General features: G+C 46.2%; 2 protein-coding genes across 3 annotated transcripts in view; one reads left to right on the plus strand and one right to left on the minus strand.

The window, feature by feature from the left end:
• LOC135368813 (protein FAM13A-like) overlaps positions 1-27,969 on the minus strand; it is an 89,984-nt gene that overhangs the window by 43,996 nt on the left and 18,019 nt on the right. The window lies entirely within an intron of this gene.
• LOC135368812 (STAM-binding protein-like) lies at positions 20,971-27,152 on the plus strand. Of its 2 annotated transcripts, XM_064602328.1 has the most exons (11): positions 20,971-21,185; positions 21,265-21,395; positions 21,542-21,751; positions 21,824-21,899; positions 22,122-22,214; positions 22,544-22,848; positions 23,898-24,087; positions 24,710-24,847; positions 24,936-25,048; positions 26,051-26,153; positions 26,919-27,152. In XM_064602328.1, exons 3-11 carry the CDS (start codon positions 21,543-21,545, stop codon positions 26,979-26,981), a joined length of 1,290 nt encoding a protein of 429 aa, XP_064458398.1. In that variant the 5' UTR covers positions 20,971-21,185; positions 21,265-21,395; position 21,542; the 3' UTR covers positions 26,982-27,152. The 2 variants fall into 2 exon arrangements, with proteins under 2 accessions (XP_064458398.1, XP_064458397.1); XM_064602327.1 differs by having other exon boundaries at positions 20,971-21,395.

The raw sequence follows: 27,969 nt of genomic DNA on the forward strand, positions 1-27,969 counted from the left end.
GTTTCCTCCCCCTATTTTTAGCGTGCAGTTGCAGGCAGTTGTGTAAAACATATCATGCGACGATGTTGTCGTCTGCTGATTTTCACAACATCCCGCGGCCCAGTCAGTTTCACGGTGCCGTAGACATACTCGCACAGTGTCGTCGGAAAGTGCGGGGGAAAGAGGGGCGCCTGCCCCCTTGCGTTCCACTGGGAGGTCTCACCCTCCCCCCCTCCCACTTTTTATACATGGAGATCGGATGGGGTGTCTGTAGTATTGCCTTATGAGGATGATTTTTACAGGGTTTGAACGCTCCAACGTTCCGCTACAGGTAACGTTTTCCCTAAGCGAGGAAAATCCGGTGCTTCACTGTAATACTCACCGACATCTGTGACGGGAAGAATGTTCCAAGTTTAAAGGGACGGTCGCATCCGTTCCAGTCGATCTCGTAACTATGGTGTCATTTTATTCCTCGTTGACCACTGACCACAGTATCGAAAGTTCGACGCGAAATATTGGTGTATTTCGATCGCTATTCGGTGGAATACGTGACAGGAGCAGACGCCGGATGTTGAGAGTACGCCGGAAATTCCCCTCTTGGAAAGAGGCGAAACGTCACTCCCTACACCACCAATCAGAGCACGGCCCCGACAAAAGGGATGCCGCGGAAGAGCGGACGTCTGGACGGCGCCTTTCTCCTCCGAGAGAGAACCTCCGAGAGAGAAAAAATTAGCCAGGCAGATTGACGGCCGATGCCGAACATAGTAGTATCTGTTTCATAAATGGGTTTCTGGATGCGACCGTGTCCGTAAGCAGGGCCAGCGAAAGAAATTACGGGCCCTGGGGATGGGTCATCCCCTGGCCCCTTCCTTACGTCTCGATAACATAGCCTAAGTATTTCTACTTTATATGATTACGACGGGTCTTGGACCCTGCGGGCCCCTGAAGAGGCCCGTGCCCCGGGGCACCATCCCCGGCTGTCCCTTTCTCGCCGGCCCTGCCTGTAAGTATGCCCACGCTTTGTAATCATACAGAGAAAGACTGCCCGAATGTCGAAAGTATATATATATTTCGAGTCATTCTGCGATGAGTGCAGAATGTACCACTGTGCTAAACAGCCTGGAAAAAAATGAAACTGTACTACAGTTTCATCTTATTTTCTCTATACAGAATGTTCATCATGTACCAATCCTTAGAACTTAATTTTGTATTCAGTAATCCTCTCGGGATTTTAGAGTGACTCCGTGTTGCTCCGTGACGCATGCTCCTACACACGGGTACATTTAGATCACAGTCCGCGAGGCAACATAAATAAATATTCGAGTAACAGTGTCCATTGCAAGCAACGGGGCAAGGTGCGCATAATGGCCTAAACAGTGAGCGATGACGTCATTACCATTTCTCGTACGTCATAATTGCTTCCCACGCGAAGAATATGTGCCGCGCACGCCGAGCCCCGGCGAATCGAAGCTTGTGTTTCACGCGTGAAAGGTCGTGCGTGGATTTTGCCCGAGTTCGTTGACCTCCGCTAGAAGCAGTCAAAACAACGACATATGGAGGAAGTGGCATTTTCCTCTCACAATTTTGTCCGACTTTCTTAAGCGCACGCACTTATTAGGCAAACACATTTCCGCGTTGTGCGGCAGAGCCCCCTCTCGCGTGGTCACCATCACCGATTATGAGAAACATCAGCGGCGGCACACGTACAGATTAGTTCGGTACCGCACTTGCTCCGCGCGTGCGATTGAGAATGAACCTTCGTCCAGCTGCCCTGAATCACACAGTGGATCTGCTTTCATTATGCTTTTCATGCTTCATTCTTTCATTGCCGGCCTGTTTGTCCGCCTGTCTGACTGCATGCTTTGCCGGGGCGGTGACTAAAATATGCAGGGCGTAATTTACAACTTAGCATTTGAGAGTATTCAAAGCAATGCGTCTGATGCGGGCTGGGAGACTTCGGGGAGTGCCTCAGCCAAATACAGGTCGGTTCGGACGTGTGTCGCTGTTTCAGATCTTCCTATAGGGCTGCCACCCGGCCGGTATTATACCTCACACTCTAAAAAAAAGGACTTCACCGCTTAGCACGCTCTTGCCACGAATGGTATGGTTATCGCTTCTTATCGGTGACCATTGGTGCTTCTTTCATGTTTTTTTTTTTTTTCTTGTTGTTCTTCATCTTCCTTTTTGCAGCGTAGCGTAGCCAGTGAAGGACAGTTCAGTTGTTGTGCTTGTACCATTCTTGTACGTAGCGCCACAAACCATAATAAACTTACAAAAAAAAAAAAAAGCTCCAGTGGCTCAGTGGTTAGCGTGCTGACCATGTCACGTCGAGACTGGGAGGTACCCGGGTTTGAATACGGGGTTGTCTGGGGTGTTTCCTGGGTTTTCCTCAGACGCTGTACAGGCATATGTCGGCACAATTCCCTTAGAAGTCGGCCCAGGACGCATATTCCCCCCAAAAGCGTCAGTCGTATTCTCATATCTCACATCCAATGTTTCGCGTGTAATGGGGTACTGTACTGCTGTATACCTACACTCTTAAAAATGAACTTCACCGCATAGCACGTACGCTCCTAGCCAACCATCATCTTTAATGATATCGTTAGCTGCCCGTTTTTGTTGAAAACGGGAGGCGTACGCCTTTTTTGTGACACTTATGCTGTTCATAGTCGTCACAGAAAAGGCGTACGCCTCCCGTTTTCAACAAATCAGGGCAGATAACGATATCGTTCGAGATGATGGTTAGCTAGGAGCGTGCTATGCGGTGAAGTTCTTTTTTAACAGTGTACTGTACTGCTGTACTACACTCTTAAAAATGAACTTCACCGCATAGCACGCTCCTAGCCAACCATTATCTCGAATGATATCGTTATCTGCCCTGATTTGTTGAAAACAGGGGGCGTACGCCTTTTCTGTGACAATTATGAACAGCATAAGTGTCACAGAAATGGCGTACGCCCCCCGTTTTCAACAAATCAGGGCAGATAATTATATCATTCGAGATGATGGTTGGCTAGGAGCGTGCTATGCGGTGAAGTTCATTTTTAAGAGTGTACTGTACAGCGGTGAATCACCCCATGTCATACACTCTTAGAAATGAACTTCACCGCATAGCACGCTCCAAGCCAACCATAATCTCGAATGATATCGTTATCTGCCCGGATTTGCTGAAAACGGGAGGCGTACGCCATTTTTGTGACAATTATGAACAGCATAAGTGTCACAAAAAAGGCGTACGCCTACCGTTTTGAACAAATCAGGGCACACGGCGATATCATGCGAGTAGTTGGTTGGCTAGGAGCGCGCTATGCGGTGAAGTTCATTTTTAAGAGTGTACACTCTAAAAACAGAACTTCACCGCATGGCACGCTGTGCGCCAACCATTGCCAAGAATGATAGGGTTATCGCTTCTCATTCGAAGAGAGACGGGGGCGTACGCCTTTTTGTGGCAATTTTCATATATCCAAATTGCCACAAAAAGGCGTACGCCCACCTCTCTCTTCGAATCAGAAGCGATAACCCTATCATTCTTGGCAATGGTTGGCGCACAGCGTGCTATGCGGTGAAGTTCTGTTTTTAGAGTGTAGTCACGACTTATTTGTTGTTGTTGTGATGGCTCTGTTTGAACAGTGTAGGACGTACGCCGTTTTGTGACAACAAACAAACAAACAAACAAACATAACCATACATAAGTGTCACAAAAAGGCGTGTGCCTGTCGACTATACTAGCTCCATCATCACCATTACCACTTCCGTTTTAAGACTGTATACTCCTCTCTGTCGTTCCTTTTAACCCGTGAATGTGACATGACAACGCAGCCTTATTTGCAACCTCACATGGCAGTCCGCCTGTTCCATCCGTTTATTGCGCGGGGGCTCTATTCTTGCGTCTGATGTGAAAGTAAAGTAACGCACAAAGCCCCTTGCGACAGGTGTCTCCGACACGTTCTTTGTCGTCCTGCATCCTCTTTTCCATCGGGCGGCCCCCTGTCGTGTTCTGTTTGCGCGACTAACGACTACCAATGTTGCTTACTTCCCGACAATAGAGTTGCTGGGACGTCGCATATTTCATGCGATGGCTATAAGCTGAAAGCGACGGGACATAAAGTTACCGCCAATCTGTCATCATTTATACACTCTCAAAACGGAACTTCACCGCACAGCACGGTCCTAGCCAACCATCGTCCCGATAATGACATCGTTCTTCCCCAAAACGGGAGGCGTACGCCCTTTTGCGACACTTATGCAGTTACGATAAAATTGTCACAAAAAGGCGTACGCCCCGCGCTTTGCACAAATCTGGTGTGACAGTGCCGTCATTCTGCGCAACAGTTAACCTTCACCGTGCTTCGTGGTGAAGTTCTGTTTCAAGATTGGCAGGTTCGATTCCGGGCGCCGGTTTTGCAGTCCGGGTGTTTTCCCTGGGTTTTCCTCAGACGCTCTAAGACAAATGTCGGCACATGCAGTTCCCTGTGAAGTCGGCCCAGGACGCCCCCCCCCCCCCCCCCTCGACAGTCGTGACGATGCCCAGTTCCAAACACAACCACCATCTGTTTTAAGAAGTGTAGTGTATATGCATTGCCACAACTTCTTCTTTGGCAACAGTCTCCGTGTCAACAACAGTCTCTTTTGGAATTAAGCTCAGAGACGATTTGCAGTGCTGGGAAGTGAGTAATTGCAATCTGCATGGGGGCAGTTTTTTTTTTTTTTTTTTTTTTTTTTAATGTATGCTGGTGTGCTGGGAAGACCCCCGATCTTGACGCAGCCATATATGTGTGGTTAAAAATTGCCATCCCCAAAGGCTGGAACATAGCCTTAGCAGGTGCTACCCTTTTCTGTTTATGCGAACCAGTGTCTCTTTGTCAAGACACAATTTACGGCAACATGGTCGCTTGGGATGTGTGTTTACACTCTTGCATTTTTCCTGTCCGCGCAAATATAAGCGCGTCGACGGAATGCACACGCGAACCTGCTGTAACACGAGGAACAACAAGAGTCATTCAGAATCCGGTTCCATCCAGTACAGACCAGACGAGACCAGCAGTCATCGGCTCCCAAATTCTTTCCTACCACTTCACTTCCTCGCAGACGATCTTATAGTGGCAGCGGGGACCGCTTTCACGATTGCAGCAGGGGCTTCTGAACTGTTTAGTTGTGAGTCCGCGTTTTGTGCTACGAGCGTTCTGCTGCGAGCGAACGACTCCTCGCGGCGAGCAAACGAGACAAATTGTTTTCCTCTGGAGAAGCACAGGTGGAAATATAAGGAAGCGCTAAAGCGTAAACAACACCGAGGAAGATTTTTGTCTCGCTCGCTTGCGTAGCAAAATAAGAGCGTAGCTCATTTTTTCCCGTAATAACGCGGAAAATTAAGCTGTGAGTCGCAGAGAGGTATAGATGGCAGCGCTGGACCGGACTTTCATTGCCGCCGCGGGATTCTCATCACTTCAAATACTACAACTGCCGTGGGACTCATAATTCGAGGAACGAGAGCGTTTCGCGTACAAGTGAAATATCTCTGGGACGATGAGACGAACAGCAAGTTCCATAGGGCTCAGAGACCTCCGCGTGAAGAACAGTGGACAACAACAACAATAAATGATGACGATGAGATGAGTGCCTAAGAACAAAAGTCACTGAAAAGGTTAGCCGGCTGCGGGACTGGAACCCACATCTTCTGGATTACCGATAATCTAGAAAATGTGGGTTCGAGTCCTGCAGCTGGTTAACCTTGTCAGTGACTTCCTTTTTTTTTTCATCCATATGTATATCGCGGAAGATCGAGGCGAGATTTAAGCTATACGTCTGGGGCGTGCGAAGACAGCACGTCCTACTCCCTTAAAAATGAACTTCACCGCACAACACGCTCCCATAGCCAGTCTTCACCTATGGTATCGTTATCTGCCCTGGTTTCTCGAGAACGGGAGACGTGTACCTTTTCTGTGACACATAGGATGTTCATAATTGTCACAAAAAAGGCGTGCGCCTCCCGTTTCCAACAAATCAGGGCAGATAGTGATATCGTTCGAGATGATGGCTGGAAAGTGATGTTATGCCGTGAAGTTCATTTTCAAGACTGTAGATAGCAGAAAGCCTGCAATCTACGTCTCGCACAGAGGCCTGCGTGAGTTTAACGAGTTGCTTCGAGCTTTTCTCTTGTTCATGCCGTGCAATCTGGGGACGCAACAGAGGAGGACAGAAGGAACCACGCAGGACAGGCGTCCCAAATTGCACAGTATGCATTTCCACCAACTAGCCCAACTTCCTGCACTTGTTTTCTCTCGTTTTTCTTGTTTTATCTTGTTCGCTCTTTCATTGACGTCATAGTAGCATCAACAGCTGTAACGGCAGCCCTCTCTGTGTGACGTAGGGTGGAGAAAATTGGGAGTCGACAAAAAAGAAAAAAAAAAGAAATGAAAAAAGCGAGTATTACGCCCAAGCCGGTCAAGCCTCCACCCAATTATGCTAACACATTATGACGTAGAAACATTTTATAACGCGGGGAGATTATTCCGTAAGATCTGTGTGTGTGCGGTCTCGTGTCGATGGCCTTTCTCCTCTGACGTAACCGCGGCGTAACTAGCGTGTGCTCTTTCCGGTAAAAGCTGAAGCCTAACATTTAGTGCTGGGCGTTATAGTGAATATGTTTATTCTAGCTATGAAGCTCGTTATTTGCCAATGCACAATTTGACTTTCGCTCTCCTTTTTTATACATGACATTCTCGGGAAAACACAAACATGCCCCCGCCACAACTTCCGGTGCCACGAAGACTTCCGGTCCTTCCGCCACTACACTCTAAAAACAGAACTTCACCGCATAGCACGCTGTGCTCCAACCATTACCAAGTATGATAGGGTTATCGCTTCTGATTGGAAAAGAGAGGGGGCGTACGCCTTTTTGTGTCAATTTTCATGTATCCAAATTGCCACAAAAATGCGAACGCACACCTCTCTCTTCGATTCAGAAGCGATAATCTATCATTCGCGGCAGTGGTTGGCACACAGCATGCTATGCGGCGAAGTTCTGTTTTTTGAGTGTAAGGGCACTCGGAACCATGCAGCCACCATGCAGAATTATATCTTTCGTTTTCCTGATTCGTTGAAAACTGGGGGCGTACGCCTTTCTGTGGCAATTTGAAGTGCCACGGAAAGGCGTATACGGCCCTCTCTTTCCTCAAATCAGAAGCGATAACTGCACCAATCGGCGCAGTGGTTGGCGCATACCGTGTTTGCTGCGAAACCGGATGTCGTTTTGGCACCATACCGGAAGCGACGCGGCATGTATACACGAAGCAACGACAGCAACGAGACGTGGAAATGCAAGGCGCTCATGAGGCTCACGTGAGGCGGCCAAGTAAAGATTGATTGATTGATTAAATATGTATGTGCTATGTAGTAACGGCTGCAGCATAGCGATCGCTACTGGGTGAGAGCAGTCAGAGTTTGAGCAGGGCAATCCCCAAACATTTGCAGATTCTCCAGCCATATGGTCCAACTCCGACAACAAGGTGCAGAGCTTCCGCCTACAGTAGCACAATTCTTGGCACAGACCGGGCGCGTCACTGCAATTTTATCCGCCGTAATCTAATCTCATCCTCGTCGTGTCACCGCCTCGCCCGGAGGCAATGAGGCAGCCTTGATGACCAAGAATCAGTCTCGTTGCATCATCGCGCCTATTTACAAGCATGTGTGTGTGTGTATGTGCACCGCAATCAAGTCAGTTACAATCAAGGTCGACCTGAATTCACGTTTGCCATCCTGACCGACGCGGAAAAGTCGGTCCGTCTGTTCCTGCTACATATGGAACGCGCCGCTCTCTCGTTATTAGGCCCATTTCACACTAACGTTTCTTAACGTCCATTATAGCTTCCAAAATAGAACCTAAAAGGGCAATCGAACCCTGTCCGTAAAACACGGACGAGAAAAGCGTTAGTGTGAAGCCGGCCCTATAGATTTCAGGGCAACTTTCCACAGCGGAATTTTATGTCGCCGATGCTCCGATATCCGTTCGTGATTTTATCGGGTGACCGAAATGGTTAGGCTTAGTCTGAAGAAGAAGAAAAATGCGGAGAGGTTGGCAAAACCAACGCCACCTAGGAAGGGGCAGGCCTTATAGGTGGCGCTTCTGAAAGAGCTCGCCACTGTCGGTCTCACAGAGGTGGACAACGTCACGACTATAACGCTCTGGGGGAATGTGCGTCCTGGGCCGACTTCTAAGGGAACTGTGTGCCGATATATGTCTGACATCATCTCAGGAAAACCGAAGAAAAACCGAAGACGGCACAGCCGACACCGGGATTAGAACCCGGGTACCTCCCAGTCTCGCCGTGACATATATGGCCAGCACACTAACATCGTAATGCCATCTCTCACTCCTTATCAAACTCGGTATGTCAGCCAATCATCGCGAACGATTTCAAACACAGGCTTCCTGTGACTACGAGTGGCTGCCACATTTCCGGAAGGATGTGAGTTATACGAGATGATGACAAAGATGAATTTCCAGACCGGGACGTTACGCAGAAAAATGTTCCAAAATATGCATGCAAATATGCGGCGCGAAACGTCCAAGTATGCACAAAATATGCAGAAATATTATTATGACGACAGGAATGTTGCTCCAGGAGCTTTTGCGTAACCTTGGAAATGTATAAATACCAAAATTGTCTATAAAAAAACAAAAAAAAACCTTAGCTACGAATGCAAATGCACATTCCTTGTTGGCAGTTGGAACGTAAGTTCACGCTGGCTACTTGTCGCGCGATCTGTTTTTTGAAGTTGGTTCTGGGTGCTAGTGAGGCTAGTCGAATGTGGTGATTGCGTAGACGAAGCAGCCCAAAAGCGGGTTTTGTGCCAATGACCCCCCCCCCACACACACACACACCACTTTTTTTTTCTTCTTTAGATAACGTGAGCAGTGGCAAAACAAAGCGAACGGCAAACGTTAAAAACGGTACAAATTGCGCCGAAATATGACGTAATAAGCAACCAAATGGCCCCTAATATAATAATAATAATAATAATAATAATGATGGTGATGTTTATTAAAAAAGTGAAAGGGAGCGAGCAAAAAGCTTCAGAAAGAAGGTTGGCATAATATGATTTATTGATTCAGGTTGATTGAGAAAAAAAATGGAAGCATTAGGCTACACTATTGTTCTTACACTGACCGTATTCATAGACCGAGAAGCAAAATGTCCCTCATAAATAATGGATTATGCAACGCTACAATCAATTCATTCATTCATGCATTCATTCATTCATTATGGAACATTGAATCAATCCTTATAATCCCAATGAGGGCTTTTTTTTCCCTTCTGTTCATCATCATCATCACCGAAACAGGTCTCTAACGCTGTGAGCTACAAATAAAGGAAAACCGCAAAGTATGAATAAAGACCGTATTTTTATTCACAAATACGAATGAACGAGGAAAAAAAAAAAGTTGAGTCTGTGCGCTGGTCGAAGTTTTCCAAAATGTTAAATCGCAGCTATTCGGAGTCTCAAATATAACGACAAGCGTTATGTTCCAATTATTTTCAATTTGTTTTTGTTTCATTGGTACTATACCGCTCATTATCGAAATATTTTCACATATGCTATAGGCTATTTCCATTTAGGGGCTTCGCGTGCCTGTGCACTGCTCCGTTCGTAAAGCAGCAAACGCCTTGAAGCGTGAGACATTCGTCCTGCCAAGGGCAAACTGATCCGGAGCATAATCTCGGCGCATAAGAGAATTCCTACGACCGCGTCATACGGTGTTGCCACCCTTCGTTGTCGCCGACCGCTACACTTTGCACATATCGAAGGGGTTTGGGCATTTATTTACTTTTTTGTTTGATACTGCAGGGCCAACTGCCCTAAGTTATAAGTTATAAGTTCTTGAGGGTAATTCGAGTTGCATTTTTTGGTAACTCAACTCGCTACGTTTGGATTCCAGTAACTTCTTGAGGAACTCATTTCCTTTTTGGTAACTTTTAACTCAGCTCGCTACTTTTGAGTTCCAGTAACTTCTTAAAGAATTCGTTCCTTCGTTGCAAACTTACAACTCAACTCGTTACTTTTTAGGTCCAGTAACTTCTTGAGGAACTGGTTTCTGTTTGTAGGAAGGGAGTTGCCTCAGGACAGAAGCCGCCGATATTTCGAACAGAGACTGTTCTTCTGTTCGAAATATCGGCGGCTTCTGTCCTGAGGCAACTCCCTTCCTCCATCTCTACCGGTTCGCTGGATTTCTACCCACCTGGTTTCTGTTTTGTAACTTTTAACTCAACGTGATACTTTTGAGTTCCGGTAACTTCTTGAGGAACTCCTTCCTTTGTTGGTAGCTTACAATTGAACTCGCTACTTTTGAGTTCCAGTAACTTCTTGGAGAACTCGTTCATTCTACAGGTAACATTGTAACATGCGGTAAGCTCCAAGTTACTTTAGTTTAATCCTGATCCACAAATAACGTAAGCTGCGACCTCACTTTCTAATGAGACGACAGCCATGTGCGCAGGGCGTGCCAATTCGTCGGACTAAAAATTCTGATGCTTGTTTTGCTCTCCGTTGAAGAATGAGCTTATTATGAGCTTGATGACACGAAAATCATCAAAGGCCAACCAAAGCAAACACGCATTCATCACTTCAATCGCATTCAATGATTTTATTTTTCAGCGCTGTCGCTTGAAAACAGGCCCATTATCGTCGGAATTGATCGCAATTAATTCACGACAATGGGCCTGTTTTCAGGCAACAGCGCTGGAAAATAAAATAATTGTTGATAGTATAGGAGCCTTGTGTGTTGTTAGTTTTTGCTCACCCGCGTCTCTCGCCCCCCTTTATGTGATAGAAATGCACGTTCATCATATTAAAGACCATCACATCAAGACTATCAAAACCAGCGACCAGCCAAGGTCGTGTTGAAGACTGGGAGGTGGGTGGGTTCGAATACCACCACCGGCTGCGCTCTCTGAGGTTTTCCCTGGGTTTTCCGAAGACTTTCCAGACCAATGCCGGCACAGTTCCCTCTGAAGTCGGCCCAGGACGCATACTAACTCCCCCGTCACCCACTCCTTCCTGCTGTCCTCTCTCCATCTGTCCACATTTGTACGCGCCGCTCATAGCCACAGTTGCTTCGCGGCGCAAACACGGAATAAAAAAAAAAGACTATTAAAAAAACGTCAATTGCGACATCAGGATATGAACAAATTATATGAAGGCCAGGAACTAAAGAGTGCATATTACGCTTGAATACTTCGAGGTGACTTGAAACGTTACTTTCAACTTTGGAGCTTTTCAAGTTCATTTTTCGTTAACTTGTAAGCAGTATTTACTTTTCGCACACTAACTCAACTTGTAGCAAGTTCCTTTTGTCCAGTATCTTCCTCATCTAGCTGCGAAAGGAATGTGAAAGACAATCCTTTTCATCGTATACGTGAACCTGCATTCAAGGATTTACAGCAAAGAGAGCAATAGACGCACCATGATTACCGAACATGATCCGATTCTGACGTCACTGCAGGTGTCTCTGCCAATGAGGCGGCGCGAGAGAGGTCACGTGCTTATGGCTACCAATGGGGATTGGGGGATGGATGGGGGCTCTTCTAACGTCAGAGCGCTGCGCGCATGTGTGTTCAAGGACTCATATCTCGCCAAGTACGCACTCTAAAAGCAGAATCTACAACGCACAACACGCTCTGCGCCAACCATTGCCACGAATGATAGGGTTATCGCTTCGCTAGGTTTATCGCTGGTTCGAAGAGACAAGGAGACGTACGCGTTTTTTGTGTGTCAATTATCATTTTTCCAAATTGACACAAAAAGGCGTACGCCCCACTCTCTCTCTCTTTGGAATCAGAAGCGATAACCTTATCATTCGTGGCAATGGTTGGTGCAGAGCGTGCTATGCGGTGAAGTTCTGTTTTTAGAGGGCGACACGGAAAAAAAAAAAATCATCGCAACTTGCTACGCACTCTTAGAAATGAACTTCACCGCATAGCACGCTCCTAGCCAACCATCATCTCGAATGATATCGTTATCTGCCCCGATCTGTTGAAACAGGGAGGCGTACGCCTTTTTTGTGACACTTACGCTGTTCATAATCGTCACAAAAAAAAGCGTATGCCTCCCGTTTTCAACATACCAGGCCAGATAACGATATCATTCGAGATGATGGTTGGCTAGGAGCGTGCTATGCGGTGGAGTTCATTTCTAAGAGCGCGACCTAACCCAACCTGACCTCCTACAGGGACTAACCTCTCACGTTTCTCTTCCACATTCGTTGATCAAGACGTGTGCACGTGCGCGACGAAGACTGCAAAGCGCGCTTCACAGCGCGGAGTTGCGCAAGAGAAAATAAGCCAGAGGCAGCGAAGCGTCCTGCAGGAGGGTTGCTGACACCTGGGACCGTCTGCCTTGAAGCCTTCGTCGTCGTCGTGGGTAAACACCGTCTGACCCACATTTTGCAGACGTTCAGGAAACACGGCCGACCGACGAATTCCGGAGCTTCATTCTGATTCCAGCGGCGTCTGCAGAATTCAACTTCACTGCGAGGCTGATTTCATTTTACTTTTGCGTCACAAGAATTAGCGCCGTGAAGTAGCCGCAACTGCGAGCGGAGGAAACGGTACCTTTTGCTAAGTAATAAAATAATTGGGCGTTTTGAAAATAGGTGTCTGCGTGTGTGATTCCCGGATTTTTGAGCAACTTCTGTTCTGCAGCAGCACTGCGCCGCGAACGCTGAGTCGGTGCCGCTTTCTGAAACGCATGTGTGAACGAGCCTTTATAGGGCCTACCCATCATGTATGTCCGTCCGTAGCTTTATAGGTCACGTGGTGGAACCATGGGTGTTCCCAGTATTTGTTTAGTACTGATTGCACGCTTGATCAGACAGTCGGAATGTCCGATATGCATAGGATCCGATAGATAAGATTCAGATTATCAGTGACGACCTTCGAGTAAGAACAACGCAATTTCCATAGGCGGTTTTGGAGCTCCGGGGTTGAGGTGCGGCCCATCCTTGCCCACACCGCGGAATGCTCATTGGGTGGAACTGTCACGTGATACCACTGTGATCGCCAGGCCGTTTTCAAAAAGGGTTTCGCCAAAAATTTACCGCCAACGATGCCCCTACTAATACCCTAGCATTGTGCATTGTTGCAAAACGCGATTTTATATAGTGTCTTATACACTACACTCTTAGAAATGAACTTCACCGCATAGCACGCTCCTAGCCAACCATCATCTCGAATGATGTCGTTATCTTCCTGTCGTTATCTGCACTTATGCTGTTCATAATTGTCACAAAAAAAGGCGTACGCCTCCTGTTTTCAACAAATCAGGGCAGATAACGATATCATTCGAGACGATGGTTGACTAGGAGCGTGCTATACGGTGAAGTTCATCACCAAGCCCTACCACCACCACCACCACCATCATTTCTCCACCCTTCATCCTCTATCCTCCATCCGTCTTTCTTTCTTGCTTTCTTTTTTTTTTTTTTTTGTGTGTGTGTGGGGGGGGGGGGGGGCTATAGCCGTGACGACGCCCACTTCAGTGGCCAACAACGGGGGTAGGGTATATAAGACACCACATAAAATCGCGTTTGCAACAATGCACAATTTTCTTTTTTCGCGTACTGTATATATATCTCGAACACGTTTAGATTCCAGTGACTGAGATTTCATCCTTCTGTACAGGTGAGCCGACAAGATGATAGTGAAGTGCTGGAAGAGCAGTGTAGGCCGTTTCTCGACGAGGCCGGTAATACACGCACGAGTCCTCCTTCCGAGGAGGCAGTCAGTGATAGAGGTGTCAGTTACCGGTGGGGCATTGCACTTTGTACCCGGCGGCTGTCTGCTTCGGTTACCGGTATGGGAGGTATTTCTATAACATCGTGGAATTTGCATCCAGCCTGCCTGGCTGGTTTGGCTAACGTTCAAAGCTCGTGCTGCAGTCTCCCCAGTGATCAAAGTTTGGCTGCGCTCTCGATGTGTGTGAGATTGTCATCTGTTTTTTCTACCTTCAGATTTCTTTTTTTATTTTTTGTGCCTTGTTTTCCGAAACCTGATCGACCTGAATGCATTTTCAGCATTGTTGTTGTTGGTGGCGGTGCCAAAATGGAAATGTGATTTGGCCTCATGGGCGATGAGCCAAGGCGAGGTGACAAGGAGAACGAGTGCGAACGACTCGCATAGAGAGCAACGGCGCGCTCTACACTCTTTGAAATGAACTTCACCGCATAGCACGCTCCTAGCCAACCATCATCTCGAATGATATCGTTATCTGCCCTGATTTGTTGAAAACGGGAGGCGTACACCTTTTTTTGTGACAATTATGAACAGCATAAGTGTCACAAAAAAGGCGTACGCCTCCCGTTTTCAACAAATCAGGACAGATAACGATATCATTCGAGATGATGGTTGGTTAGGAGGTGAAGTATACTGCCATTCCGTTTAATGCATTAAATTTGCAGTTGTGGCTAGGGCATAAGAGTGCACTCCAGGTTATTAGGGGGCTTTAGTATAGGTCGGACGGAGGCCCAGGATAACGGATCGGACAACATGATAAGCCAGTGGCCTTATATTCCTTTTGCAGAGGATGTCGTCGCGCTGCTGATCTTGGATATGACAGCCTCTTTTATCACATCGCTTTCGTAGAAAGCTTACAATCTACTAAAACTACACATCTTAAGTAAACATTGCCAACCGTATTTGAGCACAAGAACACCGCTCCGCGTTTACACAGCGATAAGGGGGATGTTCAACATCTCTTCGCGCAAACATCAATCCCAGAAAAGCTGGCCTATCTGTCGCTATTGCCTAACAAGCATAACACCCCGGAGTGATTGCCAAGGAGGTGATTAACTTATCAAGCAATAGGAAAGCTGGCAATTATTTTTTCCCCCGTCTGCAAGGACACGTGGAAGATAAGAAGAGCCCTGTGGCTGCGACCTTCCGGAGTTCGGGCAGTTTCGGGTGCTGTTTTCAAACGGTGTTCTATACAGGGTGTTTCAGTTAAATCCCCGGGCTAAATAATTCGCGAACCGGTGCACCAATCGAATAAATTTCTTTTTTACAAGTATCTGTCCAATACCACCTACAGGCTGCACACCGTGTGAATGAGTGGGAGGTGCTCATTATTCAAATAAAAATTCAAATGAGTTTCGTGAAAAAAAACATAGCTTAACATAACATGAACATAACGGCGAAGTGCAAAAGGACGTTATTTATTGGTGTAATTCATTGGTGTAAGGACATAATTCATTGGTGGACATGAGTGGAAGAGCGTCCTTTTGCGCTTCACTCTTAAAAATGAGTTTCACCACATAGCACGCTCCTAGCCAACCATCATCCCGAATGACAGCGTTCTCACCCCTGATTTGTTGAAAACGGGAGGCGGAGCCTATTTTGTGACACTTATGCAGTTCATAATTGTCACAAAAATGGCGTACGCCTCCCGTTTCCAGCAAATCAGCGGAGAGAACGATGTCATTCGAGATGATGGTTGGCTAGGAGCGTGCTATGCGGTGAAGTTCTGTTTTAAGAGTGTTCACCGCGACCTCTGTTTCTCACTCTCTGTGGGCGAGAAATTGCTAAGTTGGCTGAGTTATACAGCCTTATGCCATCAAATTGACCAAGAGGACATATTTACGCAGACTGTAACGACCATTTGCGAAGTTCAGTGACAATTTGCAGATCTCGGGAGTAAATGTCGGGGTTAGAGGGGGAAAATGGGGAGTAATTGCAGTCTAGGGGACTAGAAGCTGCAATTACACCCCGTTTTACTCCTTCTCTCACTCTCTCTCTCTCTCTTAGAGTGCGTACACGAACCATCTGACCAACAACCAAGTCCTTCCTGCATCCCATTACGGGCTACATACATATTCTGTTCTCAAAAAGTATGATATGCAACGATGTATCCTCCGAACAACTCTCCTTCTCCTCGTCGTACGTACGGTTTTTTTTTTGTTTTTTTTTTTTTTTTCCTTCTTCTAACAACCCTCATCTTCCTGCTTTCACGAACACCCCATTATCGGCAGCAACGCGTTTCTGACGTCGCCCTCAAGATGATATAGCGGACATCCCGCTTAGATTCGCGCACGTTGTACACACATACGGGTTTCGTGGACGATGGCCTTGACATTGAAACGTCCTACAGAGTCACGTGACTGCTCCGCGTCCATCTCTCTCGGAACACAAATTTTGCAAGCAGAAATAAAAGTTGCGAACGAGCGCCACCATCGGGAGAGTTTCGCTTTCGTGAACGAGGGCCCGTTTGCTATGGTTTGCGGCTGTCCCCGGAACCGGTATGGCAGGTTCACTGGAATCATGTTCGCACTTTTAATATCCGACAGAGTATCTCTTGTATTACATTAAAACGACATGCATTAAGAGGTGCAACAACAACAATAAATGATGACGATGAGATGGGGTGTTTCACCGGGGTGGTGCGGTACCCTAACCTATCGCACTTGGAACATTATATGATGAAGGAAGGATGAAAATACGAGAAAGAATTAGAGCGCCTGGAGCAATCCAGTGGACGACAGGAAGTCCACGAACAGGTGAAGAACCCGACGATGGAGCACAGGATCTTCATAGGGGGCCAATGAGTGCAGCTAAATTCAGCGGCCTCTTGCTGATATGGGCAAGCTCATCACACAGTATCCGCCTTTGCGGACAGCACAGCGCACATTCCATAAGAACGTAACTGGGTGTTCGCTACGATACCGCAGGTGCAACAGAAGGCTTGTGCCACAGCACCTGATCATGCACTTGAATTCTGGGGAGAATTGTGAGGTAGGTGGTGCTACAGGATTGCTAAAAGCTGTGGCACATCCGCCCCCGCCTGCTGTTTTCTAGCATGGTGCTTGGAATACATCGCCCTAAAAACTACTGGTCATTCTTCTTATTGTGACGCGCAACACATTGATGAATGCACTTTCTGCATGTGTGTGACGACACTCTAAAAACAGAGCTTCACCGCATAGCACGCTGTGCATTAACCATTCCCACCAATTCAATTCAATCCTTTTTCTTTTCATTCATTCGTATAATTAACATACAATGAACACACAACTGAAGGAACCAGAAGTATCTAAATGTCAACGGAGCACTAGTCAGGATTTAGGTAAGGCTACAAGGTACAATACCCCAACGGAACAAAAACCAAATAAAACCAGGACATACAAGTCGAATTCAAGAGATAACGACTAATCGAACCAGACAAATTAAACTGCATCACGAGATAGTACATGTCTCACTCGATTTCTCTGTTTTAAGCACGTCGAGAGTGGGAGTTCCCTTAGAAGTCGGCCCAGGACGCAAATTCCCCCAGGGTGTCAATCGTGACGTTGCCCATCCCTGTGAGGCCGACAAGGCGAGCCCTTCCACAATCATCACCTACACCACCCCCGCCTGTTTTAAGACCGCAGCACCGCTATAAACACTCTCAAACGCAAGGACAGTATATAGGAAGGAGTGGGGACAGAGGAGCTTAGTATGTGTCCTGGGCAGACTTCAGGTAGAAACTGTGCAGACGTCCGTCTGGAAACGCTGTCGGAGAACGTAGGGAAACCAACCACCATCCAAAAAAAAAAAAAAAGCATAACCAACCACGTACCATCCCGAATGACACCTCCCGATTTGTTAAAAATGGGAGGCGTACACCTTTTTGTGACACTTATGCATTATCTTAATAAACACAAAAAGGCGTACGCTCCATGGTACGCCCTGTGCTTTGCACAGACCGGGAGTGTGATAACGGCATCATTATCGGCATTACGTGCCATGTCTCACGTCGAGACTGGGAGGTACTCGGGTTCGAATCCCGGTGCCGGCTGTGCTGTCTGCGGTTTTTCCCGGGTCGTCCTCAGCCGCGCTGTCAGACAAATGTCGGCACAGTTCCCTTAGAAGTCGGCCCAGGACGCACATCCCCCCCCCCCCCCACCAGAGCGTTACTCGTGACGTTGCCCACTTCTGTGAGGCCGACAACGGCGTGCCCTTTCAGAAGCACCACCACCATCGGTTTGAAGAATGCCGTGGTACAGGATTCGAACCCACAACCTGGCTGTTTACAGTACGACCTTGAAGTAGGAGCCGATGCTTTGTTGTTTGTTTGTTTGTTATGCTTTGGTCCACTCGGTCATGCTTCTGGTCAAGACAGCCTCCGAACATGCTTACTGTGGACCAGCCATACCGGTTCAGGAAACAGCAGCAAAAGAGGGGTTTCTTCACGAAAGTGAAACTCGGCAGCGAGCTCGCAACCTTTTATTTCTGCTTACTAAATGCATGCTCCGAGGGGGACCGACGCGTAGTAGTCACGTGATTCGTGGGATGTTTCAATGTCAAGGCCATCGTACATGAAACACATGTGTATACAATGTGTGCGAATCCAAGCGGAGCGGGAGGTCCTCTCTCGCCTTGACGGGATTGTCATTGGGGGGGGGGGGGTTGATTCCGCCGGAGAGGTTCGCGAGGTTTCGGGGTGTAATATTTACTTTGATGACTTTCGTGATGTGAATTGTATTAACGTGTAATGATAATACTATATGTATATACTAAACTAATACATAATACTATATGTATATGCTGTACTAAATATGTATTAACCTGTATTGTAATAACCTGTATTAACCTGTTTCAACAGTTCTGAAACAGCCGATGAAGAACTCGTCGTAGACGAAGTTTGGCGGCGCCGTTGCTTGGTGATCGAGCTAATTTGACAGCGTTGGGACGAAATCGATGGAGAAGCCGTAGACGTGGAAGGTTGCTCTGCAGATTTTCCGGCTCTATGCTTTCGGATGCACTATGCTCTGTAGCGCTAGAACGTTATACATAAAATTTCTTTAAGTGTCAGTCCCGTAAACGACCGGGAACGTACCACGCTTGTATGTAATCATGTCCATAGGAATCATGTTCGGGCCTACGTCTTCTACGTCTACGTGTCTTACCTCAGCGTCACGCAGACGTGCTTTCAGTGAACGTCAAAATAGATTGCGAACCCAACGAGTCTATGGAAAACACATCGAAAGGGGCACAAAGGATAATGGTCTGCTCTTATTTATGCAAAAGAAGACAATAGCATACAGAGCACGCGCCATAGGGAGATGCGCATAAAAAATGTGGTTATGTAGCGGTGATGCAATGTTTTTTGTCGAAACGGATAACACGTACACAGATTAAAATATGTACCGTACATGTACAGAATCCTTTGCGCAAAAAACGTGTGCTAGCTAATGCAAATTCAGAAATCACATTCATCAGTGTGCTGTGTCACAATAAGATGAACAGCAGTTTCGGGATGATGCTTCCGATAATTATGTTAGTTTGTTATGGACGTGTGGTTGAACTACAGGACTGTAGATAAGAAGGCAAAAAAATGGGCGATGTCAAGTTGCCGGTGGTGGGTATAACAAGGAGTGATATTAAACGGTAGGAGCAACTTATTTATTTACACATGGTAAACAAGGATCACGTGCACGAGACTGCACTCCTTCAGGTTACAAAAACAGGATTGTACTGAGGCCCCCGGCATCAACATCTCGAAAGAGGCTAAAACTCATCAACAGAGGTTAAGACTTCGCTCAGAACACGGAAGTACAGCCGCCGTCAGACTTAACCGTAACGCGCAAGCGTCGTGGCCCACGAGGACACCGGCGCCGCGGAGCGTCGCCACCGCGACAGCTGCCAACGCTCTTCGACGCTAGCGTCTGCGCGGGCCACGTAGTCGCGCCTCGATGTGGCCTTTACAGCTCAGTGGCGTTACCGCTTGAAACAAATTGATTCTCCCACCTGCTGCCACTGTGGTGCTCTTGAGGATCTGGAGCACATTCTTCTTCATTGCCCTCACTACGAACCTTCCCGAACCACACTCTCCGAGTCTCTTCGTCAGCTGGACTCTCGCCCTTTCTCCCTACCGAAATTGCTTGGTCCCTGGCCCAATCCAGCCCAGCAACGCTCTGCGCTCAAATCTCTTCTGACATTTCTGGACACCATCGGACTTCGATCGTTATTGTAAAGGGGCTCGTTATTTTATTCCCCCCATTCCACCAAGCACTGGGGTAGAGTATCGCCTGTTGCGATGAAACTCCCCACTCTCCAAGGCCGAAAATAAAGTTGTTGTTGTTTGTTGCGTACCGGTAAAATCAGACAGTAGCTGTACATTGCTGACGGAAGAGCATTTTGGAAGCGAACAGGGGCATAAACACAACCCGATGGACGTTTAGGTTCTGGTAATTCTGACTTTAGCCGTTACAATGATGGATGCGTCGCTTGGCCAGCTTACAATCTAAGACACTAGCGCCATCCTTTTTCCTGTCGACGACACGCATGCATGGCGAGCACCATGTCCGACCAAAAGCGCACAGCAGAACTGCCGCAAGTAATAGCTCTTCCCTCATTTTCAGTCGAAACCAAAGCGTTTAATAGGGTTCAAATTAGCCACAGCTACTCAGTAGAACCAACTAAGGTTTAAACTGGGAGAAAAAAAATATCTTCGATCACTGTCAAATGTAACCTGTGGGCTGGGCAAACTTCTGTCCAAGGCAGATCGCGGTCATTTCCCTTTTCTTTTTCTCTATCCATAGTTTTTTTTTTTTTTTTTCACGTATCAACTTATCTTTATCCCCTTTCTCCTCTTTTTTTTTCTTGCGCAAGCTCTGTGATAATAACAATGAAAAAAGTGATCAGGCCTATCGTGGGCTAGAAATACAATCCCCAAGACGCCGGTGCTAGGCCCGCCATAATATGGCTTCACAGGCTTGTCCTTCTTTCGATTGACGTACTAATGTACTTGATAATTGTGCACACGCGTCGGATCGATAAAATTAAACATTTACTTCGAATAGCGCGCCAAAAGATCGTAACACGATCGTACTAACCCGCATGCCCGCATGCTACTTCGTGAGTGTTATACTCAAATGAGACAGCAGCATGGGCATCGTCATGATCAAGAAAATCCAAAATCATAATCCGTAGCCGTAACTATACCGTAGTCGTAGCCATCATGGTGTTGCACATGTATCCGATGCAATCCAATCAATGTTATTACAGAAGTGACTCACTGGCAATAGGGATATTACAAAAATCTTCGCACTGGAGATTCGTAAATTGAAAAAGGTCGCTGTTTGTGCGGTGGAACCACTTCCGTGATACGTTGCTTAGGCGAGCTCATCCGCGTGCCTACGATAATGGTGCCCTGGGCATTCAAAATTCTCTGATGTACGGGTAGGTCTCGCAATTCGATCAGTGGTATACTACATGAGCTATTGATACCCTATTATTATTTGACCGTGGGACTCGACAGCGACTGTTGTAAAATGCACTCGCAGTCGACCGCGGAGCTGTCATTATGTTGCAAGCGTGTGTGATATGTACGGCGAAGAAGTCGAGGTTGCACTGTTTATCCGTGATTCTGCCTCGCCACTGACTCACCAGGTATTGTTGCAACTCTTTGTCGATCCTTGTCACAAAGATACTTCGCTCCCAGACCCGAAGAGTTACCGTTGAGCGTTTTGATAGCAGGTGTTCACTTTACATGCTGTAAAGTGTTGTCATGTTCTTTGACGAAGTTTTACATACAGGATGCCGTCAGCAAGCATAGATTTGGATCTGTATAACCCTGAAAGAAAAGTGAGAAATCTCGGTGAAGTCGGAAGCGCTGTGGAAGTCGACGCTAAAATTCCACTCAGGCGCTACTACAGATCCGGGAAGGAAATGCTAAGGATGGCGGACGTTTATGCAAAGGAAGGAAATCTTGAGAATGCTTTCATATTATACACAAAGTTCATTACGTAAGTAAGCGAATTTAGAGTGCCTCTAAAATGCGTGTTGCATTTCTTCTCAAGTTTCGCTGTACCTTACAGACTCTTCGTGGAGAAGATACAGCGCCATCCCGATAAGATCAACACAGCATCACCAGAGTGGGCCTTCACAAAGAAGGTAACTTCTAAGAGTTTTATCAACCGCTTTCTCAGCATAAGGGCAACACTAAGCTGCAGCACTAGCAAGAAATAGCAGACAGCTTGTTGCAGCAAAGCTGCATTTAATAGGGTTTTGACCCTGTAATCGTCCACTATAACGCAATATCAAAAGATGTGGCATGCATGTGTGTACGCAGAGCAAATTTTATAGAAGTAATCTATATATCTAACTTTTTTCCAGAAATTGAAGGAAGTATTTCCTGTGGCAGAGTCGTTGAAAGCAAAGTTGCTTCGGAAATATGAAGACGAGTACAAGCACATTCTTAAAGAAAAGGTCAGCTTACCACACGAGATATCCATACTTTATATTACAATTCATTGGCATTTATTTCCATTTATCGTGCTCCATACTACCGACAATTTCCTCTCGCTGCCCGCCAGTAACACTGTAGACAGCAGCCCCAACAACACCGAATATCCCCTGGATGTATGAATAATGTCCTAATGAATTCGAACGTCCGACGGATATCCTCAGAATATCCGTCGGACGTACGAACCAGTTAGGACATTATTCGTACCTCCAGAGGACATTCGGCGTTGTTGGGGAGTTGTCAGTTCTCTCTCATGTGTGAACCTGTGGTGCCGAACTATGTTCCTCATTAGGAAAGGCAGGACTCTGAACAGAACAAAAGTGAGGATCAGAAGAGGAAGCAACAGGTGGAACAGCTTTTGTATGAACAGCAGAGGCTGCTGGCCCTCCAGCAGAAGAGTAAGGCAGCCGGCAAGGCGGACACTACGTCACCCAGTGCCCCCATTGTGTCGCCCTCCGACGTCTTCCCGACGCTCATAGACTTGGAAAACAGCTGGCAAGATTCGAGGCATAAAAATCCTCCAGCTTCAAGTGGGAGGACTGTGATTCCAGACGTTCCCTCCAGGGATGTAAAGCCTGATGTTGCATCTCCAGTTGAGTAAGTATTCTTCGAACAAGCGTGGAAAGTAGGGTTGCCACAAGGCCGGTATTATACCGGCACGGCCGGTTATTTGCTCACTCTGCCGGTTGCCGGCAGGAAGGTGATACCGGCAGCCTTTTGCCGGTATTGGTGACTCAAGACCTTTCATATGGGCTTTTGCGGGGTTTTCCCTTCAACATTCCACTACAGCTTGAATAAATCTGGAGCATAGACCCAACTCCGCAGTCACCAGTTCTTTCCTTAGTTATTTATTGTTATTATTATTATTACACACAGGAACGTATGTTTCCTCGTTATTGTCTTGAGCTCTCTCCCTCTCTGTTTTCTGTGTGTGGTCTTCTACCCCTCACCCACTTCCCTTTCCCGCGAGTCTTTCCACCTTTCCCTCTATTCCACCTGCTCTCCCTCGGCCAGTATTTTTCACTACGAAAGGTGGCAACCCTAGTGGAAAGTAAAGGGTAGTCGGTAAAGATACATGGGGATAGTGCTGCAAAGGGCTGGGGACACTTTTGGTGTGTTTACTTCTGTCCGTCCTCGTCTGGTTTGCGGCTCTATCTTCATGGAAGTAATCCTTGGATTCGAACAACAGCTCGATGAGCTGCATGAGAAGGTGCGGCAGGGCTCCTGACACGTTGTGGGTCATGTGACGTCACTTTCGTCGAGACATGTGAATGTTGAGTGTGCAGGAAGTGGTTGTGGCCAAGGTTCATATCTTTGCTTTTGTACAACCCTTCCCATACTTCATGCAGTGCCCCAGCACATCCATTCCCCCCCCCCCACCTAAACCTCCACCCCCAAATGTTTGGCAACCCTCCCCTCCCTTTCTACCCTGTGCAACCCCCATACAGGGCGGGGGGGACTTGTTTTTCCTTTTTTTCAGTCTTTGAACACATGTTGTCGATGCTACATAAAGCTGTTAGTACAACATAAGTGTAATAATGACTGTGGCCACCACTACAATTCCGGTACAGAACATGAACTATACCACTATTCTACCTGTTTTTCCATTTCACTAATTCTGGTTTAAATTTCTGTCACTCCCAAAGTGTCATAAGACGGCCAATCCCGCCAGTCGACAGAAGTACCAAACCCATGCCACTGCTCAGTCCCGAACCATTTTTTCACGGACTTCGAACAGTGGTTGTTCCAGGGGGACTCTTCTCTAAGTTTCTGAAGCTGGCATCAAGGAACACTGAGAAGAACATTGAGACGTGTGCTATCCTAGCCGGAAAGCTGGTACGTTGATTAGGATATCAGGTTTTTGTGCTCGAATAAGCATGTTGAGGCTGAAACACATGGTCCATGAATACACTGGTTGAGTAGGTAGAAACGTTTTCTGGCAGACTGGTTAAGTTGGCAACTTATTATGCAAGCTCACAAATTCACTAAAAGAAGACGCAAGGATTGTTGGCTGCGTTACCCACCGGAGGAGATGTACAGCTCCCTGCAATGTTAAGTTGAACCCGGCAACGGCTGGAGGAGCAGTTGGAGAGCCACCCTCTCAGCGCTATGTAGAACTACAGTGAGAGAGCGTTGTGGGCTATCCCACTCGTGCTTGGGGGTGTCTGTCGAGAAGCTTCCCCCAAGCATTTGGGGAGGAGCGTCTGCTTCTCGACAAACACCCCCAAGCATGAGTGGGAGAGCCCGCAGCGCTCTTTTCCTATAGTTCTACGTAGCACCGACAGGGTGGCTCTCCAGCCATCACTGCATTCAACTTAACATTGCAGGGAGCTGTACCTCCACGACTGCAACAGAACGTCGGGGTATAACTTGCATGAACCGAACAGAAATGTTGAAATTGCATAGTTCTTTTTGTTACTTTGAGGAACATTCTAAAAACTTTTTCCTTCCTGCATAGTCAAAGAACCAGTTAAACGTATCCCACGTGCTTGTACCAAAGCAATCTGGAAGCTCGGATTCCTGTTTTACCGAGAGCGAGGAGGAAGTTTTGGAATACCAGGACCGATTAGGGCTGGACACTGTTGGATGGGTTCACGTGAGCACACATTTTTAGGAACTATCGCGTTCACGTAGACAGTTCTTGTGGTCGTTGTGTGTTGCTGATGTTCAAGTAATTTCCCCAGACTCATCCCACCCAGACTGCTTTCATGTCAAGTGTAGACCTTCACACTCACTGCAGCTACCAGCTTATGCTTCCTGAGGCCATTGCTGTCGTCTGTTCACCTAAATATGAAGAGTAAGCCTCTATTGAATCCAATACCCGTCGGAGAATTTGAGTTTTCCTTCCAGGACGTGTGTAACTGTGCAAGGTTATAAGAAGGTGATATAATTTTTGTGTGCAACTGTGGAATCATTCCATATTTTGCTGTCCAGATTTATTCCCCAAGGCATGGCCTTCATTGGTTAACTGCATCAAAGCATTAAAAAAAGCTAGTTTTATTAATGTGCTGGAAGCTTGAGGTTACACTTCCAACTGATACAGCATCCCTGTTTGTGATAAATGGTTTTTACAAATCATCCATACTAGCAAGATGTGTTTTGTTTTTCTAGTTAGTATTGGCACTGGGATATTTGGAGTATCTTCAATAGAATTAAATAAGTAAATGTATCTATACTAGAAGTTGGTTCCAATAGTACAAGTGCTGACCTTCACATATCGGCACAAAATGTTGCACTTTGAGGTGCCTGCTTTGGAAAAATGTCCTAGTTTCTTCCCTTCTGAGCCGTCGAGTGCACCTCGTCAAGCATTTTAAGGTCCATTTGTATGGCTTATGGCGAGGTCAACTTGTTAACAGTTTAAAACCGTAAAAACATTATCTATTTTGATGTACTAGTTTTTGCCCGCAAATTTGAATATTTAGGGAGCTAAGATACCACAAAAAGACATCGTTGTACCACATGAAAGCAATGCATCACAGGTGAACCTAAGTTGCTTTGGTGTCTTCTGTAGTTTGGTAAGTTGAGCCCGCGAGAGGTCGTGTGTAAAGTAAAGTAAAGTAAAGTAAAGTAACCATTCTCCATAAACTGGCGGAGAACCTGTTTCTGCAGTTCTGTGTCTTCCAAACAGATTTTAAAGTGGGGCTTCAAAGTGGTGTGACATGTACACTAACAGCAATGCTCTTCCATGTCTGCTGTTCTCCAGTACATACAGCCCGCTTGCTCTGTAAAACCAAATGTCTATGCCAATTTTTGGGTATATTGGGATCCTAATTTATTTTGCTGCAATTTCTTTTTGCAGAAATAAGATTTTCAGCTTGACTGTGGACCATGGTCTTTCATACATCTCAAACTGCAACCTTTCTGGTTTCCATCCTCATCCTAAAGAGCCGCCTTTATATGAGGTACGTGCACGTTGGGAACTTTCTTGCAAACCATCGGCAGCTTCTTGTTTGGAGTCGTAGTTTACTTGGGGTCCTGTGTTTTAGGGTAACCCCCCCTCCCCCCGATTTTCAAAAAAACAAACCATGAAAACACAGGACCTTAAGTATACTGTATCTGTTGGGCCCTTGTTTAGTTTGAAACAACACACCCACTATTTTCAAACGACTTTCAGATTTTGAACGGTTGTCAACCCTGTACAACTGGGCCAGCAGGGCACGTTTCTCAAACATGTGGCCCACAGTCACCTATCCTGTGACCCCATCGCCTTCAACCCCCACAATCTCCCCTGAGCAACATGTTACATACCGGCATGCAAAACCGCTCGGCAATAAAATGCCCATTTCTCACTTAAATAAGGTGATCCTAAAATACGCATTGCACCAGTAGCCTGTTCATTTGACAAGACATTTTTAATGAGCGTTTGAAGCTGTTATACACAACGTGCCTATCTCTAATCCCCAACAACACTGAATATCCTCTGGATGTACGAATAATGTCCTAACAAATTCATACGTCCAATGGCTATCCTCAGAATATCCGTCGGACATACGAATCCGTTAGGACATTATCTGTACATCCAGAGGATATTCGGTTTTGTCGGGGATTGTACTGTCTTGTCTTTTGTATTTTGTGCAGTGTGGTATTGGTTGTATTTTAATTTCTTTATTCATTCTTTTATTACATTACTACGGTGGACCTTAACCTGCTTTATACGTTAATTTCAGGAGTGCAAGCATGTGAAAATTGATGAGAAGGCACCGGTGACAGTAGTGGACCTTCGAACGTAAATACATGCTGTCTCATGGAGCACATGGGGCTCCTTGAAAGTGACTGTCGAAACATCGTTTCGAAAGGATGTTATGTTTACAAGTGTTTGAGTTTGCTGAAGAAGTTAATATATTGCCTAAACGGTTTTGAATAAAAGCTAGCAAACCTTTGAATGCCAGCACTTCTAAACACCAGTGCATATTTATTCGAGGCACCATGGCTGCCACTGTTTATATCTGCACCTGGAAACACCAGGTTTGAGTGTTGGTGAAGCAGGCAGCCTGGTGATGGTGGACATCCATAATTAAGCCCTGAGACTGAGGGACACACAAACGACACGACGCAAGTCCCCAAACTCGGCAATCGGAAGAACAGCAAAACGACCAGTTTTATCAGTTTGGAGAAGCTGAAGATCATGGCTAACCATGTGGGTGTGGGTATGCATATGCTATATCAATATATGATACAAATAGTATGTACTATTACATGATACATACTATGTACATACTATATGATACATATAGTATGTATCATACTATACATATGATATAGTATGATATACTATATAGTATGATATACTATGATATATAGTATGATATATATATGATATGATATATAGTATGATATACTATATCATAAATATATATCATTATTTCACTAAATCATTATAAATATATCATTATATCACTTAAAATCCTGTGAGTCAGTCTTGTATGACAAATCAACAACATTGTTTAAACACCGGCAAGCTCGATGAGCAAAAGAAGAAGCCAGATTCAGGTCAGAAAGGGAAAGGGAAGAAATAAACGTTGGGATTGGCCTTCGCGTCAAATGATATCCTCTGGATGTACAAATAATGTCCTAACAAATTCGTACGTCCAGCAGATATTCTGAGGATATCCATCGGACGTACGTATGACAATCAAATGACTAATCATGGGAAAGGTGATACAGTTAACGCTTTCTCTTGAATATCGACAAGTTGAACAAATGGCTCCAAGTTCGTGA

This window comes from Ornithodoros turicata, chromosome 9 (genome assembly GCF_037126465.1).
Source record: "Ornithodoros turicata isolate Travis chromosome 9, ASM3712646v1, whole genome shotgun sequence".
NCBI classification, from domain to species: Eukaryota; Metazoa; Arthropoda; class Arachnida; order Ixodida; family Argasidae; genus Ornithodoros; species Ornithodoros turicata.